Genomic DNA, 17,677 nt, shown 5'->3' with positions numbered 1-17,677 from the left:
TAAAAGGAGATCTAGTAACCTGCTCTTAGTTTAACATGGCCACTGTCAGAAGACTGGGAAAGTAAAGAGAAATAAGGAATGCAAAGAATATAAAGCCAGCAATTATCTAGAAGTATGTGTTTGTAGATTGTCATTACTAAACTTTTCTAAAGGTGTATTTGTTGTTATTTTAAAGATATGGCCTCCTCTTCAACAACTGAAATGTAGAATGCAGTTACGTAGAATACAACTGCATATTGTTTTAATGCCATTATAATGTAATCCAAGAATAACAGAGATAATTATTATATGTAAATGTTTCCGCTCATTCCAATCCTGTGAGAGAGGCAGAGCATTCAGTATTTATAAATGTGCATTGTTTTAGAAAATTACAAAAAGGTTGACTGTTGGTTAGTAAATGATTGAAGTACTCGTCTATATCTTGATGGATTTCCTTTTCACCTCAGAAAAAAAAATGCTGATATGTCTGCTGTAGATTACATGGGGATACTCTGCATACTCCTATAGAGAGCTCTGTAGAAAATAAATGTCACATAAGGTGATCAGCGTGGACCGCTGCTACACACCAGATGTATGTGGCGTGTTTACTGATGACTTGTAGAGTTAAGGTTTATGTTTCAATAGACGTTAAACATTAACACGTTAACTTAAGTTTCTATGGTTAGGAGTGACACAGAAACGTTATCTGCAAAAGACTTTACTACTTTCTACAATGCATATTATTACCAACTAGGTGCTAGGATTTGAAAGGAATGTATGGCTTAGCCCATTTATAACACACCATATCCCCTTAGTAGATGTGTGTCTGATTCGCAATGTATGAACTAGACCAAGTAAAGTCCTTAGATGCAACATGGAATCATCTTCATGACATTTTACAAGACAACACTTCAAATGACAGTCAAGTCACTACTCAATAGTATATCCCAAAGGAATGGAAAGCTGACAGTTAAAGCTTTTGCAGTGACATATTAGCTTTACTTATCATAACAACAAAGCTGGTTTTACCAATTTTTTCAAACCTGAAAAACAAGTAACAGGATTTTCAGTGTTTGTCTAGTTCAGATTTGATGTGAAAAATAAGCCTATTTGTTGCTTGAGGTTTAAAAGTCATTGCCGAAGTTTACTGACACAGATGGTTTATTTGTTTTCATGTCTGCTTCTGAAAACATTTTTCAGATACATAACCTAGAATTAATATTGCTCATAGGAAATATAAGGATGTTTGTGAACTGCTAGGGAGCTGCTGGATAATATGTATGTTAATAAGTCCTATCTAATAGACCTATCTAATGGTCAGTCTTATGTAAGTCACCAGCTATAGAACTGTAAGAACACTAGGGTAAGACCAGCTGTGCAAGAAAAGGTCAGACAACCTGACCTGACTCATAGGAGATAAAGCTTCATAATGTGAACTGGCAACTTCTAAATTCTGATACACAAGAAGAACCTCTGTACTGTCAAAAGAAAAAAAAAAAAAGAGATGGTCATGCAATGGCTGCATATGTTCATGGGCAGAGCTGGCCAGATTTTCTATCTGCCTGTTTAAAGTGACACTAAACTCAGGAGTTAAAAAGAGTACTATGGGGTAAGTGTTTCCCCCATAATTCTCTTTAGGGTCACAGGAGAACATATACTAACCTCCTCCCGTGACCCAAAGCTCAGTATATAGCGAGCTACTGCCTCCGATATACTGAGAGCGCCGCAGCCGGGACGGATCCCAACAATACTGTCTGGATCCACCCAGCTGCGTGAGTGACAGCAGGTTCTGCCTATGTAGAGGCAGAGCCAGCTGTGCCCGCCCCATCCCCCGTTTGTTCATCCACTCAGCACTGGAGGATTGGCGAGGGGAGGGGGAATCCCTGCGGGGAGCGGTGACTGACAGTCGCCGCTCACTGCAGGGAGACTATCGAGAATTGAGCGGATCGGCGGCATGTTTGTGCTCACTTCCCGATCAATAGAGCAGACCGGTGACAGCTCCTCAGTGACAGCATGAATTAAGAGATGATTTGAGGATCTACAGCCGAGTGATAGACAAATAAGATACATTTGTGTTACTAGGTAAGGTACTTGAATGAATTTTTAAGATTTAACTCCTGAATTTAGTGTCACTTTAATGAAGTGTGTAAGTCTGCCTCCCTTTTCATACAGATCAGTTTTTGCCACGTGCTGTCTAAACTATCCAATGGCTAATGATAAACCCATATATGAGTACAATAAGATGATTACATACAAATCAACATAATAATGTAAAATGATTAAACATATAAAACAAAATCACAAAAAAATTGATTAGACTAGTCCATCAATGTAACCCATGTTTTGTGCCAAGAAGCTTCAATAAATACAAAAATACCACGTCAATAGCAAAGTATAACCATAAAACACATTTTAAGCAAATAAACCATAAAACACCACAAAACACAACGATAATCAAACTGAAACTGAACCATCTAACATTCCAGTACATATAACAGCAATTCACTGCATTATAAAATAATACAAATACCATCAATGTTTCTAATAGGTCACACCCATTCATTTCCTGACTCTCTTGTTTAAATATGTAGCAATTATAGTCTTATGCCATCTCTTGTCTGGTGTATTCACAACGTGACTACATTCTTACTCACCTTGACACGTTTTCTGGAATGTATCCTGGACCAGGGAAACCATCATTTCTTCTGGATGACAAAGCGCTCTGAGACAATTCAGAATGAGTTTTCCAACTCTCAACTAATGAGCCAACGGAAGGGAATGAGCTCAATTGTTGGAAAGGCTGCTCTCGATTGACAGGCCTTGACAAGGAGATAGTCCCTTGAGCTCCAATTCTGTAGTGAAATGACTGTCCACCTGAGTTAACACCGACAATTGCTGAGGAAGGTATAGTGTTCTCTGGGTAAAAACCGCTATCTTCAGCCTCCTGTTTAATCCCCATGGAGAGCCCTTGACCAGAAAAAACATTACCTTCACAACTGCTAACAAATGATGACACAGGTGGTCCAAGAATTCCAGAAAGGGAATAGTAATCTTTATCATCCATGAAGGTAAAGTATGAGCCATCCATAAAAGGAAAAGGATTTCCTGATGAGGTGCTTTTAAAGAGAGCATTAGAACAAGTGTTTTTACCTGGCTCTTGTTTTATAGAGACTGGAAAAGATGTTTCAGAAGCAACCTTACCACGATCTCCATAACAGGAGTCAATAAAAGTCCCATCTGGGTCAGGCTTGATGAATTTCACCAAGCTATATGTACCGCTGTCAGTAGTTTCATTCTCTACGACTTCCATTTTTGGAAACAAGAGCTGCTGGGTGCCTTTTTCTTTTGTTTCAGTACAGATACTGGTATCAGTTCTACATTCTGTAGATAGAACCGCAGAAGAAAACCCCAAAGTGTTGTGTGCTGGACTACAGATAGAAGACCCCATAGAACTTGCAGCAGGGCTAGAAATAGAGGACCTGTTATTCGCATTGGAAGGACTGGAAAGAGAGCATGGTGTGTTTATATTTCCAGGACTAGACACATTAGGTCTCACTGCAATATTCAATGGACTTGAGACTGGCGATTTTAAACTGCAGTGACTAGGTGGACTTGAAATGGGTGATCTCAAGCTACTTAATGGGCTGGACAAGGGGGATCCAGCAGTGCTAGTATGTGCAGGACTATGAGAAATAGAACACCTATTGTCAATATTTGGTGAACATGGAACAGGAGTTCCTTGGTTGACTGGACTATTGACTGTAAAATTTCCAAAGTTGGATGGACATGTAGTCGAGGAAACAGAGTTAATTCCAGTGGGGCTGCAAACAGAAAGGGCCATGTTGGATGGGCTGTTGGTGGCTGGACTTTTCTCGTTACAAGAAGATGGGCTCTTTAAGGAGTTACTTTTAGGATTACCATTTACAGAATTGTCAGCTTCCAGAATAGCACTTACAGTTTGATTCTGGCAGTTTATGGGAAAAGTGCCAGAAGGGGCAGGCTTATAAAATTTAACAAGATGTTGTACATTCTCATAAGTACTTCCAGGACCAATCATTCCTTGCTGGTTCTGCTGTCCATATGTAAAATCTGCATCCCGTACAGAATCCATATACAATCCCATAGACTCTGCTACCGTGGCAGAGAGTTCTTTTGACTCTAAATCAGTCTTAAGTTCCTGGGCTAAAGCACCAGACTGATTATCTTGCTGAAGGCAAGGGAGAAGATCTTCCTTCTCTTTCCCCTCTCTTGTTGTGAGGTTTTGTGGAAAAGTGCCAGGGACACAGCTTACATTAACAATTTCCATGTAAGTGTTCTCAGAGGATTGCTGCCTGGAAGCAGAGGAGAATTCCATAGACTGTGGTACTTGTCCCCATCGCCTTTCCATATCTCCTCCTTCCTGGAAGCCGTGATATCCTTTGGTCTCCATACCTGGAAAAAGTAATAAAAAAGTGAATATTCAACTCTTACAGAGAAAAGCTCTGCTTTCTTATAAAAAAAAAAAAAACTGATTAAAGTGAGTAGACTAATGATGAAAGCTGAATGCTGATTGGCTGCCATGCATTTTTACACATGGTTGTTTGTGCTATATATTCTAATATTTAGTTATTGGTTCAAGCAAATGTTCATCATTTAATTCTGTTTTTTTTATTGAGGGGTAAAAAGTTCCTATGTAGCCTTAGACATCGAAGGACAGCGGGCTATGCAGGCACAATCCAAACCTCCTCCAAGCACTTTGACTACTGGTTTTCTCCTAACAATGCACAATTAGCTTACTCGAACATGCAAGTGAAAGAAGAAAGGGAAGGTAGAGAAGGGGGCAGACAAACACCAGGGCTTATATGGGATATTCCATTTTGAATAAGAGTGAGTAGAAAAATAAAAGCTGAAAATGTATATATCTCCATGTAGACTTTTAGTGATAAGCTAGATCATGTTTTACTGCAGTCTGACCTGTGAGAGATAACCTTAGACTATTTTATATGGGTTATTTTAATTCACTTCACTGAATAAGCATATTAAGAGTTCAGACGGGAGTTCTGAACCCTGTTCACCCCTCCCCAAATCCTAGGTCCAATCAACTCCGTGCACATGTGATTGGCCACAGTAAATGTGTGTCATACCACCCAAAAGGTTGTTAGATACAGTATTCAGGTTGCATTTTGACCATTGTATAACCCAGCACATGTGTACAAGCTCTAAGGCCCCATTCACACCTCTATGATTAGGTGCAATTAGGGATTCCTCCATCAGGAACTTGCATTTCACTGTAGCAGGAATCCATAATCTGCTGTTTACAAGCGGCAGCTGTCACCCCTTCAAGTTAATGATCGGGTGACAGCTGGTGCATTTAAACCGCATACATACAATTACATGCGGTTAGGAATCAATCACACTCTGAGTGAATGATGCAGTGTGCCAGCGTTTAAATGCAGCAGCTGTTTCCTGCTGTAGGGAAATGCAAGTTCTTGATGCAGGAATCCCTAATTGCACCTAAAAATATAGGTGTGAATGGGGCCTAAAGGTGCCCATACACCTTACAATTATCTGCAGATTTTCTGTGGTCAGATGAAAAAAGTGCAACAAATTGGCCCAGGTGGAGATTACTCCTTCCACACAGTTTAGCGCAGATGGAGGAATCTGTTGCACCTTTTCCATCTGACCAAGGAAAATCTGCAGATAATTGTAAGGTGTGTGGGCAGCTTAAGAGTCAGCCTTTCACACTGTGAAATGAGGGACTGAAATATACGTGTAAAGCTCCAAAATGATGCCTGCTGATGTCAGAATCTGTATTCACATAATATGATTTTTTTTTTTACTAACTCTTAGAAAGCAAGTGTGAAATCTGTAATGCAAATAAAAACTTTTCACAATTTGGCCTTACTGATTGGCAGAGAAATAAAAGCACTGCTTAGGAATATGGTATATGATCTATCATTTCATACTGAAAACATGACTAAACCCAGGTTGGGTCGGTGCAGACCTGGGTGATCCGGGATGCGCAGATTGCACACAGCAATTACCGCACAGCCCCATTGATTTCAATGGGGTTACCTTTGCGTGGCAATCGCAGAAAAAGGTACAGGTACCTTTTTTTGTGACTCACGACGCACCGCTATTTTAGCCGCAATTATGTTTGGTTGCACGGGCAGAATCACAGTGGGAAACTGCTCAATCTGCCTGCCACGATTAGGAAATAATGGCACCACCAGTGCAAACGTCAGTGGTGGGTGACTCTGTGACCGCATGGCAATCAGTGCGGTATCATGCATGATTGCTACGCGGTCACGGATCGCCCAGGTGTTAGGCAGCATGTGTTGCTGTTAACATGTTTGTTGAGTGCACTGCACAAAATGCTGTAAGCGCAGACTAAATTCAGTGTGAGCCAACATACATAAATGTGCATCAATTTCCCTACAAAACCAAAGCTCATATAAACATGAAACTTAACACAAGACTAGATACCTATAGAAGCTGAAGTTGTGAATGTTCTAACTACACTGAGCCTTATAAACCCCCCCAAAAAAGGTCGAAAATAATTTAAAAAAAACAGTTTTTCATTCTGCAAACATTATTGAAAATACTAATTGTGAGAACAGACAATGAGTGGACAACACATGAAAAACAAGAATGCAGCAATTCCTCTTTCACCAGACTTGATTAAAACACATATCTCCTACATTTGACAGAAAAAAAATGATTTATACTTGAAGATAATGTTAAGCCAAGCTTATTGTTATTATTATTATTCAAGCTAATGTTATATAACAGCCACTATTTCCTTGCCAAACAATGTTCAAAAATAGCTTGATCATGTACAGTGGACAAAGTAGGTCAGGGACAGTTCTCCGCTGTTCTGGCAGTTTTTCAATATTTACTTTGTTAAGTGTTTATCTCGATCTTCCACTGTCTGACCACCGAATGAGCATTTCAATTAACAACTCTTTTATTAACATGCACGCTCAGATCATTTCACGTCTATGGATACCTTACACTTGTTCCAGGTCTAACACCTTGCAATGAACTTAATGAGGTTTACCACTAGAATTCAAACTGCAATGATGTTTGGTAACACATAGTTGTCAGCCAAATAGTAGCCTTCCGTAGAGGGCAGACAAAAGAAAGGTGACACCTGATTGGTTGTCAGAAGTTATTGTACATCATTCAGCTTGCACCCTGGTCCAATTATGTTGAATCCCTTTAGATGCCTGGTGCTGCCAAAACATTGAAAGTACCCAGTTGATGGAATTTGAAGAATATACATTAGGGATGCACTGATACCGATACTAGTATTGATATCGGTGGCGATACCAAGTATTTGGGCGAGTACTCATACTTGCCCAAATGCTCCGATGCCTAGCCCGATACTTCCTGTATCAGGAAGCCGGGCAGCACGTCATTACATGCTGCCCAGTTTCCTGACTGGCCAGGAATCGGCTCAATGATCTCTCGTCACTTCCCGGCCAATCAGGAAGCCGGGCAGCGTATAATGACGCGCTGCCCAGCTTCCTGATTGGTCGGGAAGCTGGCCAATCAGGAAGCCGGGCGCCGTGTAATGACGCAGCGCCCGGCATTCTGATTGGCCGGGAAGCCGGCTTCATGCTCCCTTCCATGATTGGCCAGCAAGACGGCTCCGGCTGGGTACCGGAGGAAGGCCGCTCCTGGCTGGAGAGGCCACGGGGGTGACAGGCTGGACATGCTGAGGTGAGAGGGGACAGACTTTCTTGTTAATCGGGAAGCCGGGTGGCGAGTCTTTACACGCTTCCCGGCTTTACTCGGTAATTGGTATCGGCGAGTACCGAAAAAAAATGATCGGTACTCGTACTCTGTACCAAAATACCGGTATCGGTGCATCCCTACTTTACATGCAAGAAGTCTATTGCAATGAAGTATCTACAGTATCTACAAAAGAGGGTTGGCTTAGGAGGTGATATGAGATGAGCCCTTTACACATTTAAAGAACAATTCTGGGCAAACATTTTAGTAAGCATTACAGTTGGGCTACCCCCAAGCTGCAAGGGTTAAATGTAGGGCTGCAACCAACTAATCGATAATAATCGATTATGAGAATAGTTGTTAACTATTCTCATTATCAATTGGTTGTTTGGATCCCCTACCTCTCCTCCACTCTGGGAGGAGGGTACAACAAGCAGAGGGCAGGTGCAATAGCCAACCTGCTATTGCAACAGCCCACTCTTGTTTTGTATTTACATTCAGCTACTATGTACGGAATCTTGTCACTGGCAGCTGTCATTCCCTGGCTGATGCTATTCAAGTGCCATGTGCTTACAATACAATTATTACAAAAACATATATAAAAAAGGTGAGAAAAAAAGTCATTTTCGGTTTTGGCCTGACAAATTTTTCTGCAGGTGTGTTACAGTGCCATTCATTTCAATGGCACCCTAGCAAGCCTCCCACCCACAGTGTGATTGCCTGCACTGAAACGGGTGGTACTGCAACGTCGTGCGTTCCAGCGCAGCGTGATTGCAAAAAATTGTGCAGTTTTATTCTGAAGTAAACTTTGTAACATTGCATTTGTGTATTTTACTTTAGATTTAGGATGGTGTTTCATTTTTTTATCTGATTAATCGAAAAAAAAATAATCTGCCAATGAATCGATTATTAAAATAATCATTAGTTGCAGCCCTAGTTAAGTGCTCGTTTTTTCGTAGGGTCAAAGTTATATTTACCTGATCCACCGAGCCGGCCAGCTGTGACAGCACTCCCTCCTGCCTGTCTCCTCCTTCCCCTGAAGCAAATGGTATGTCCCTCAGCCTTCTATGCACTATATATTGAACATGATGATTTAGGGACCTTACACTGCTGCAGTGGAAGGGGAGAGAGGCTCCAGGAGCATGCCAGCTCAGAGGATCGGGTGAGTATATTTTTATTTTAGACACTAGGCAAAAACGAGCACTTAACCCTTGCAGCGTGGGAGTAGCCCCACAGCAAGTGCTAATAACAATTTTACCCAGAATACTGCTTCAAAGCTGAACTCTGGGGAAAGGAAATATTAGCCAAGTCTCAGTCTGCTTGAAATGATTTTTTTAGCCGAGCTCTTTTTACTCCATACGAAACATACCAACTGAAATTAGGATTATCTCGCTGGACCAAGAAACCGTATAGATAATAAGGGGGATGTACAGATGTTTAACTCTGGGAAGAAAACCTTTCTGAACTCTTGCAGTGGAGCTACCCTCGCACTGAATGGGTTATGTGCTCACCAGCTGGCTGTTGGAGCACTCCATCCAGCCTGTCTCCTCCTCGGAGTCCCATACTCAGTGTACAGTCACAGGACCTTAGACTGCTGGGGCGGAGGACGAGAGGCTGGAAGGAATCTCTAAGGCCTGGTTCACACCTGGGCGTTTTACAGCGCGTTTATATGCTCTGTAAAACGCTCAACATGTGAAAACCAATGATTGCCTATGGGCATGGTTCCCACCTGGGCGTTTTACAGCGCGTAGGAACGCGCTGCAAAACGCCCTACGCCCAAAGAAGTACAAGAGCTTCTTTGGGGCGTATTTGCCGCGCGTATCCATTGGGATACAGCCAGGTAGTCCTCGGAAACGCGTGTTTCTACATACCTGAGCCTAAGGGCCAGGTATGTAGAACATATTTTAGCACATAGATGAAAATGAGAAGCAGTGTGGGGGTAGCTTCACTGCAAGGGTTAAAAGAGAACTATGGGGTAAGTGTTTTTCCTCATAGTTCTCTTTAGGTATACTAGTGTCTCCCCGTGACCCAAAGCTCAGTAATAGCCCGCGATATACTGAGAGCGCCACAGCCCAAACGGATCCTGACATTACTGTTGAGATCCACCCAGTTGCGTGAGTGACAGCTGGCTCTGCCTATCTACAGACAGAGCCAGCTGTGCCCACCCCCTCTCCGGTCCGTTCCTCCACTCAGAGCTGGAGGATCGGAGAGGGGGAATCCCTGCGGGAGGTGTGACTGGCAGTCACTGCTCACTGCAGGGAAATGATCAGGAAGTGAGCGAATCGGCTGCATGTCTCTGCTCACTTCCCGATCGATAGAGCCGACCTGTGACAGCTTCTTTGTCACAGGTCGGCTCTAACTATGAGGATGAGTGGAAATCACTTTAAGAAAATATTTTCTGCAGTTCTTCTTTAACTTGTTTCTTTTTTTGTTACAGATAAAAGCTAAACTGCGTGCTACTGAACCTCAACAAATTCACAAAATATTTAGCAGCGACCCACCTATAGTGGTAATAAACATAAACTGCATGTGCAATAGGATACAATATTAATAGATAAAGATAGATAGATAGATAGATAGATAGATAGATAGATAGATAGATAGATAGATAGATAGATAGATGTCCTTGACCCTCCCCTTCCTGAATGTCAATCGTTAAGTTTGCTATAATATGGTCGCAGGGTACTTGTAAACTGCATGAAGTACTGCTGACAGATATCATGCACTGTACTGGGTGCAGTTCCATTCATTTCTGTATCCTGGGAGAAGAGTCATATGAATTATAGATGTCACATGCTGACAGTCTAGCTCACATGAGAACATGTACAGTCCTTTGCTGTATGCCACCATTTCACATACATTTTATATGGCAACCATCTGATCTGCCTTCTATAAACCACTATGCTGTGAATTATGAGACAACTAGGCAGCTTGCCGTCACCTGAAAAAGATGGATGAAGCAGAGTAATTAAATGTGCACTGTTTACTAAGTGGGATCAGGAGCCGACATTAAGCTCTGACATTTCCTAACTGTAGAACGTTCCAAAGAATGCAAACTTCTTTATCCCCTCCCCCCACCCCCCTATTTGCAATGCCTTCACTTTAGGACCTCAACCCAACCACCCACAGATATTTTATACCAGTAAGAACACAGATTTACTCTTCTGGACAATTTTAAAGAACTGCTCATGTGCATGCAGCAAATAGTTTTATAGTTTTAGCTGATATCATGGATAGGAAGATTAAAAAACTTTTTTTTTTTTAATGTATAGAATATCTAATATCATGGATAGATATCTGATACCATGGATCAAAAGAATCTCTAATGACAGAAATATGTCATGGAGAGCTATCTGATAAAATGGATAGATATTCTGGATAGATATAGAATATAATAAATGAATATCCAAGATATCGAGCATAATGTTTAGACGTTCTGTAATATATATCTAATACAGGGGTGGACAAATTCATATGGAATTCAGGAGCCAGCAGGAATTTTTTTAGGAGCTCCATTGACAACAACTTGAGAAAACCTCGGAAGTTAGGTGCCAGATGTAAATCTGAAGGAGAATTGGCTACCTGGCTCCAGGGATTTGTCCAGCCCTGATCTAACATAATAGACAGGTACCAAATATAATAGATAGATAATACAGATGGATGGATATTATGGATGGATATATATTATAGATGGATGGATATTATGGATAGATATATAATACAGATGGATGGATATTATGGATATATAATACAGATGGATGGATATTATGGATAGATATATAATACAGATGGATGGATATTGGATGGATATCATGGATAGATATATATTATAGATGGATATTATGGATATATAATACAGATGGATGGATATTATGGATAGATATACAATATCGATGGATGGATATTATGGATAGATATATAATATAGATGGATGGATATCATGGATAGATAGATATTATAGATGGATATTATGGATAGATATATAATATAGATGGATGGATATCATGGATAGATAGATATTATAGATGGATATTATGGATAGATATATAATATAGATGGATGGATATCATGGATAGATAGATATTATAGATGGATATTATGGATAGATATATAATATAGATGGATGGATATCATGGATAGATAGATATTATAGATGGATATTATGGATAGATATATAATATAGATGGATGGATATCATGGATAGATAGATATTATAGATGGATATTATGGATAGATATATAATATAGATGGATGGATATCATGGATAGATAGATATTATAGATGGATATTATGGATAGATATATAATATAGATGGATGGATATCATGGATAGATAGATATTATAGATGGATATTATGGATAGATATATAATATAGATGGATGGATATCATGGATAGATAGATATTATAGATGGATATTATGGATAGATATATAATATAGATGGATGGATATCATGGATAGATAGATATTATAGATGGATATTATGGATAGATATATAATATAGATGGATGGATATCATGGATAGATAGATATTATAGATGGATATTATGGATAGATATATAATATAGATGGATGGATATCATGGATAGATAGATATTATAGATGGATATTATGGATAGATATATAATATAGATGGATGGATATCATGGATAGATAGATATTATAGATGGATATTATGGATAGATATATAATATAGATGGATGGATATCATGGATAGATAGATATTATAGATGGATATTATGGATAGATATATAATATAGATGGATGGATATCATGGATAGATAGATATTATAGATGGATATTATGGATAGATATATAATATAGATGGATGGATATCATGGATAGATAGATATTATAGATGGATATTATGGATAGATATATAATATAGATGGATGGATATCATGGATAGATAGATATTATAGATGGATATTATGGATAGATATATAATATAGATGGATGGATATCATGGATAGATAGATATTATAGATGGATATTATGGATAGATATATAATATAGATGGATGGATATCATGGATAGATAGATATTATAGATGGATATTATGGATAGATATATAATATAGATGGATGGATATCATGGATAGATAGATATTATAGATGGATATTATGGATAGATATATAATATAGATGGATGGATATCATGGATAGATAGATATTATAGATGGATATTATGGATAGATATATAATATAGATGGATGGATATCATGGATAGATAGATATTATAGATGGATATTATGGATAGATATATAATATAGATGGATGGATATCATGGATAGATAGATATTATAGATGGATATTATGGATAGATATATAATATAGATGGATGGATATCATGGATAGATAGATATTATAGATGGATATTATGGATAGATACCTCATACAGATGGATGGATATCATTGATAGATATATAATACAGATGGATGGATATCATTGATAGATACATAATACAGATGAATATTATGGATAGATATCTGAAAATTGGAAGAGGAATTTCTGAGAGAACGGGTAACACTATAGAGTTGTATGACTATACACACTGGGAAAGCCAGCATTATGACTGGTTTCCTTCACATTTTCTATCATTGAACTTTTCTCTGTAACATTTAAAAGAAGTTTGTAAATATCGGCTTTCCTCCTCTATCGCTCCTCGGCTCTTCTTGTAATTTGTCATTTGTGAGGCGGCAGAGCCCGGGCCGGGGGTGTATATATGAGATGTGACATGTGCACCTGCTCCCTACCTGCATCCCCTCCCCCTCCAGGTGTGGCAGTCACCGTGCTGAAGACAGAGCAGAGCAGCCATTGGTCTTCCCATGCAGCAAGGACAGGACAGCGGTCCTCTTCTTCACATGTCCCGTGTTCAGCATTAATCACAAGCCGAGCCTCTATCACTGACAGCGCCGGGCATGGAAGGGGTTAACCGCGACCTGAGTCACGTGGTCATCCTGGGCCGGCCCGTGGCCCGCCGCTCTCCCATTGACACTCCTTCCCCGCTCCCAGCCGTCTCACTGGCTCGGCTGACCTGTCAGTTATGGAGAGGGTGGCAGGACTGATATTAAGTTGCTGCGACACAAAAGCTAACCCTTTACATGCCCCGTGTGTGAACTATACTAGGTGCCTGTCACATACTGCACAGGGGGGTGACACCCGCAATGTCACAGAAACTTAGGGACAGAAGTGTCCCTCTCCTCCCCCCCCCAGAGCCCTGTCATTGTTATGTAAGCCCTGTCACCACACTGCACTGAGCTGCCCTCCTTCGTAGAAAAGTAACAAGGAGCGCACAGAAAGAGACAGAGGGAGATAGAAGAATACTTTGTAACCACCCTTGGCACACCCAGACAATTCCATGTCATTGAGCCGGGCACGGCGGGTTATCGGAAGGTGATGTGGAAATCCACTAGCAGTGACCCAGCAGGTATGACAAGGAAGGCAGAAGGGCAGAGGAGTGCAACAACAACAACACTGACAGTCTCCAGGAGACACGAATAGCAGGCAGCTCCTCCTGAGAGCCATATACAGGCCCTGTGCGGGCTCCTTCTACTAGATCTACTATCATGAAGGATGGCATTATCCAACACTTCCATAACAACTCCTACAAAACATGAAAACGTATCGCCTTCCTTTCATTGATCCATAATCAATACCTACAATCATCAATACCTATGATCATCAATACCTAGAATCAACAACACCTGGAATCATCAATACCTAAAATCATCAATACCTCGAATCAACAATATCTATAATTGTCTATACCTACAATCATCAATATCTAAAATCATCATTACCTACAATCATCAATACCTACAATCATCAATACCTACAATCGTCTATACCTACAATCGTCTATACCTACAATCATCAATATATAGAATCATCATTACCTACAATCATCAATACCTAGAATCGTCTATACCTACAATCATCAATATATAGAATCATCATTACCTACAATCATCAATACCTAGAATCGTCTATACCTACAATCATCAATATATAGAATCATCATTACCTACAATCATCAATACCTAGAATCAACCATTTCTACAAATCATCAAGCTATACCTAATAGCAATCATCAAGATCTACAATCATCAATACCTATACCCAATACCAATCATCAAGATCTACTATCATCAATACTTATACCCAATACCAATCATCAATATCTATACCTAATACCAATCATGAATAACTCTACCTAATACCAATCATCCGGATCCACAATCATCAATACCTATCCCTAATACCAATCATCAATAACTCTAACTAATACCAATCATCCGGATCCACAATCATCAATACCTATACCCAATACCAATCATCAAGATCTACAATCATCAATACTTATAACCAATACCAATCATCAAGATCTACTATCATCAATACCTATACCCAATACCAATCATCAAGATCTATCATCAATACCTATACCCAATACCAATCATCAAGATCTATCATCAATACCTATACCCAATACCAATCATCAAGATCTACAATCATCAATAGCTTTAGCGTATTTACAATCACCAATACTGATAACCAACAATATCTATACAATAATCAATAATAGATCAATACATATACAATTTGCCAGCACCCATGTGAGGAGGACTACATTCTCTCAGCTTTCACACAAGCTTGAGGAGCTGGTAGTTTCAGCCATGTGACTGTCATTGTCAGATCTCATTGGACATTGCTGAAAGTCACTTCAGTAGTGTCAGCTTTGTGAATGGCGCTGAAGACCTCTGTCACATTGGCCGTGGCGTAAATGCGTGTATTGGACACTTCTAAACGTATACAAATGCATGGAATTATTTCAAATTCACATTACTAAAACTGGAGCAGACAGAACCTGGAGCGGCTGTGCATGGTAACCAATCAGCTTCTCTCTTCAGCATGTTAAGCTTTGAAAATAAAATCTAGAAGCTGGTGGGTTGCTGTGCATGGCCACTCCATATTCTGTCTGCTCCAGTCTTATTAAATTCCCCTCAATGTGCGTTTACCTGCAATCAGTTTAGCTGCATTTAGAGAAAATAGAATTCTGTGAGTCCGGGGCGGATTCTGAACCCGCATTAAAACACACGTCAATGTAAGTTCATCTGAATGCAGGAGAACTTAGCATAAAGTTTGTCTACACTCTCCAGATAATGTAAATAAATCAGAACGCAGGGGACTCAAAAACCAAAATGCAGGAGGCTCAAAAACCAGAACGCAGGGGGCTCAAACCTAACGAAGGGGGCTCAAACCTAAGAGAACTATGGGGTTAGGGCTTTTCCCCATAGTTCTCCTAAGGGTAACAGGAAGAGACAAACTAGCGTCCTCCCGTCACCCTAAGCTTAGTATACCGCGGGCTACAGCTCGCAGTATACTGAGACGCCACAGCTGAAGCGGATCCCGACAATTCTGTCTGGATCCGCCCAGCTGCGTGAGTCACAACAGGCTCTGACTATCTGGAGGCAGAGCCAGCTGTACCCGCCCCCTCCCCCGTCTCTTCCGCCAGTCAGCGCTGGAGGATCAGAGCGGGGAGGGGGTATCCAGCCCCTCCCCGTCACGGCAGAGAGCCGACACAGGATCGAGAAGTGAGCGAACGCCGGTATGTGTTCGCTCACTTCCCGACCGACTGAGGCGACCTGTGACAGTCTCATTGTCACAGGTCGGCTCAGATTATGAGGATGAGTGATTTGCACTCACCTCATAGTTCTCCTTTAAATCTGCATCTTCAGATATCACTTGCTGATCCTGCCATGTTGAGACACTTCCTATCACAGGGTGACAAAGCTCAGTCCTTGTATTCCAGTTATCTCCTGCGTTGTCACCCTAGCTTCTGGTGAAGACAAGTGACCATTTCAACACACATTGAGGAGAAATGAGCAAAGCTGGCCGCACACTGTGCCAATTTCTGACAGTTCTTGATGAACCGAAATTCTCACAGTGGGTGCCGTTGTCGGCAACCTTTCGGCTGACTGATGGAGTCGGTTGGAACGAACAGAGCGGGCAGCCAATCAGCTACCAGCTCTGTTTGGGTATTCGGACAGTGTTGATGGAGGAGTCTGTTATATTCTCTTTGCTCAGCCTGCAGATTGAACAAAGAAAACATTACAGTGTACGGCCAGCTTAAGAATGGAGCAGACAGAATGTGAAGCAGCAGGAGATGGCAACCAATCAGCTCCTAGCTTTCATTGTCAATGGTTACCTGAACAAGCTGAAGATAGAAGCCGATTGGTCACTATGCACAGCTGCTCCAGTTTTAGTAAATCCCCCCATTATCCCCTGTGGAAATGCCATGCAGGCATCCCTGGAGTATAGGCAGACAGGAAGCGGATGCAAACAGGCGGCAGGAGATCAGCAGCTGTCATCAAGTGTTTATTCTAGTACAGATGTCAGTATAGGATGCACAGTGTGGGGTTTACATTCAGGTCCCAGGGCTCATAGCCAGTGATGGAAGTGACCGAGTCCCTGCTGTTCATATGAACACTGTAGTATGTGAAGGGGCGGTGACTGATGTGGGAAGAAAGTTCATACACAAGCAAACTACACACATCACACTACCACAACAGTCTGTTGATGCGGCGCGCACACACACACGATCATCATCATCATCATCACCACCCTACGATCTGATCCAATCCATGTCATAATAATAAACAGCACAAGGCAGAAAAGTCCCCAGCAATGCCCATCACATGCCATGCCCATCCCAATCATATATTGTAGAATAAAAGACCCAAGAAAGGAGCTATGACGTCAGCACACAGGTATGTCATCATTCCTGACCTGGTCATATTTGGACTTTGGGAGGATTGCAGGAATAAAGAAAAGCTGGGAGTGTGGTGTTGCATGAAATGCAGTGCAGCCTATGGAGACAGCCCTGTCTGAGTCTGTGTCTGGGTGGGAGCTGGAAGTACATACACAGGAGGGAGACCAGTGCCCCCCCCCCCCCCCCCCACGCCAGGCGCAGAGGTGAG

At 41.0% G+C, this 17,677-nt stretch overlaps 1 protein-coding gene across 3 annotated transcripts in view; it reads right to left on the bottom strand.

The window, feature by feature from the left end:
- The window catches only part of NR3C2 (nuclear receptor subfamily 3 group C member 2), a 309,620-nt gene that overhangs the window by 290,690 nt on the left and 1,253 nt on the right, over nt 1–17,677 (bottom strand). For all 3 annotated transcript variants that reach the window (XM_018554260.1, XM_018554261.1, XM_018554262.1), the window contains exon 2: nt 2,634–4,410. In XM_018554260.1, coding sequence (XP_018409762.1) covers nt 2,634–4,408 — 1,775 coding nt within the window. In that variant the 5' untranslated portion in view covers nt 4,409–4,410. The remainder of the gene's footprint in view (nt 1–2,633; nt 4,411–17,677) is intronic.

Source organism: Nanorana parkeri, unplaced genomic scaffold (genome assembly GCF_000935625.1).
Source record: "Nanorana parkeri isolate BGI_ZX_2015 unplaced genomic scaffold, ASM93562v1 scaffold150, whole genome shotgun sequence".
Classification (NCBI taxonomy): Eukaryota; Metazoa; Chordata; class Amphibia; order Anura; family Dicroglossidae; genus Nanorana; species Nanorana parkeri.
This window is presented reverse-complemented; position numbering and strand designations above follow the sequence as displayed.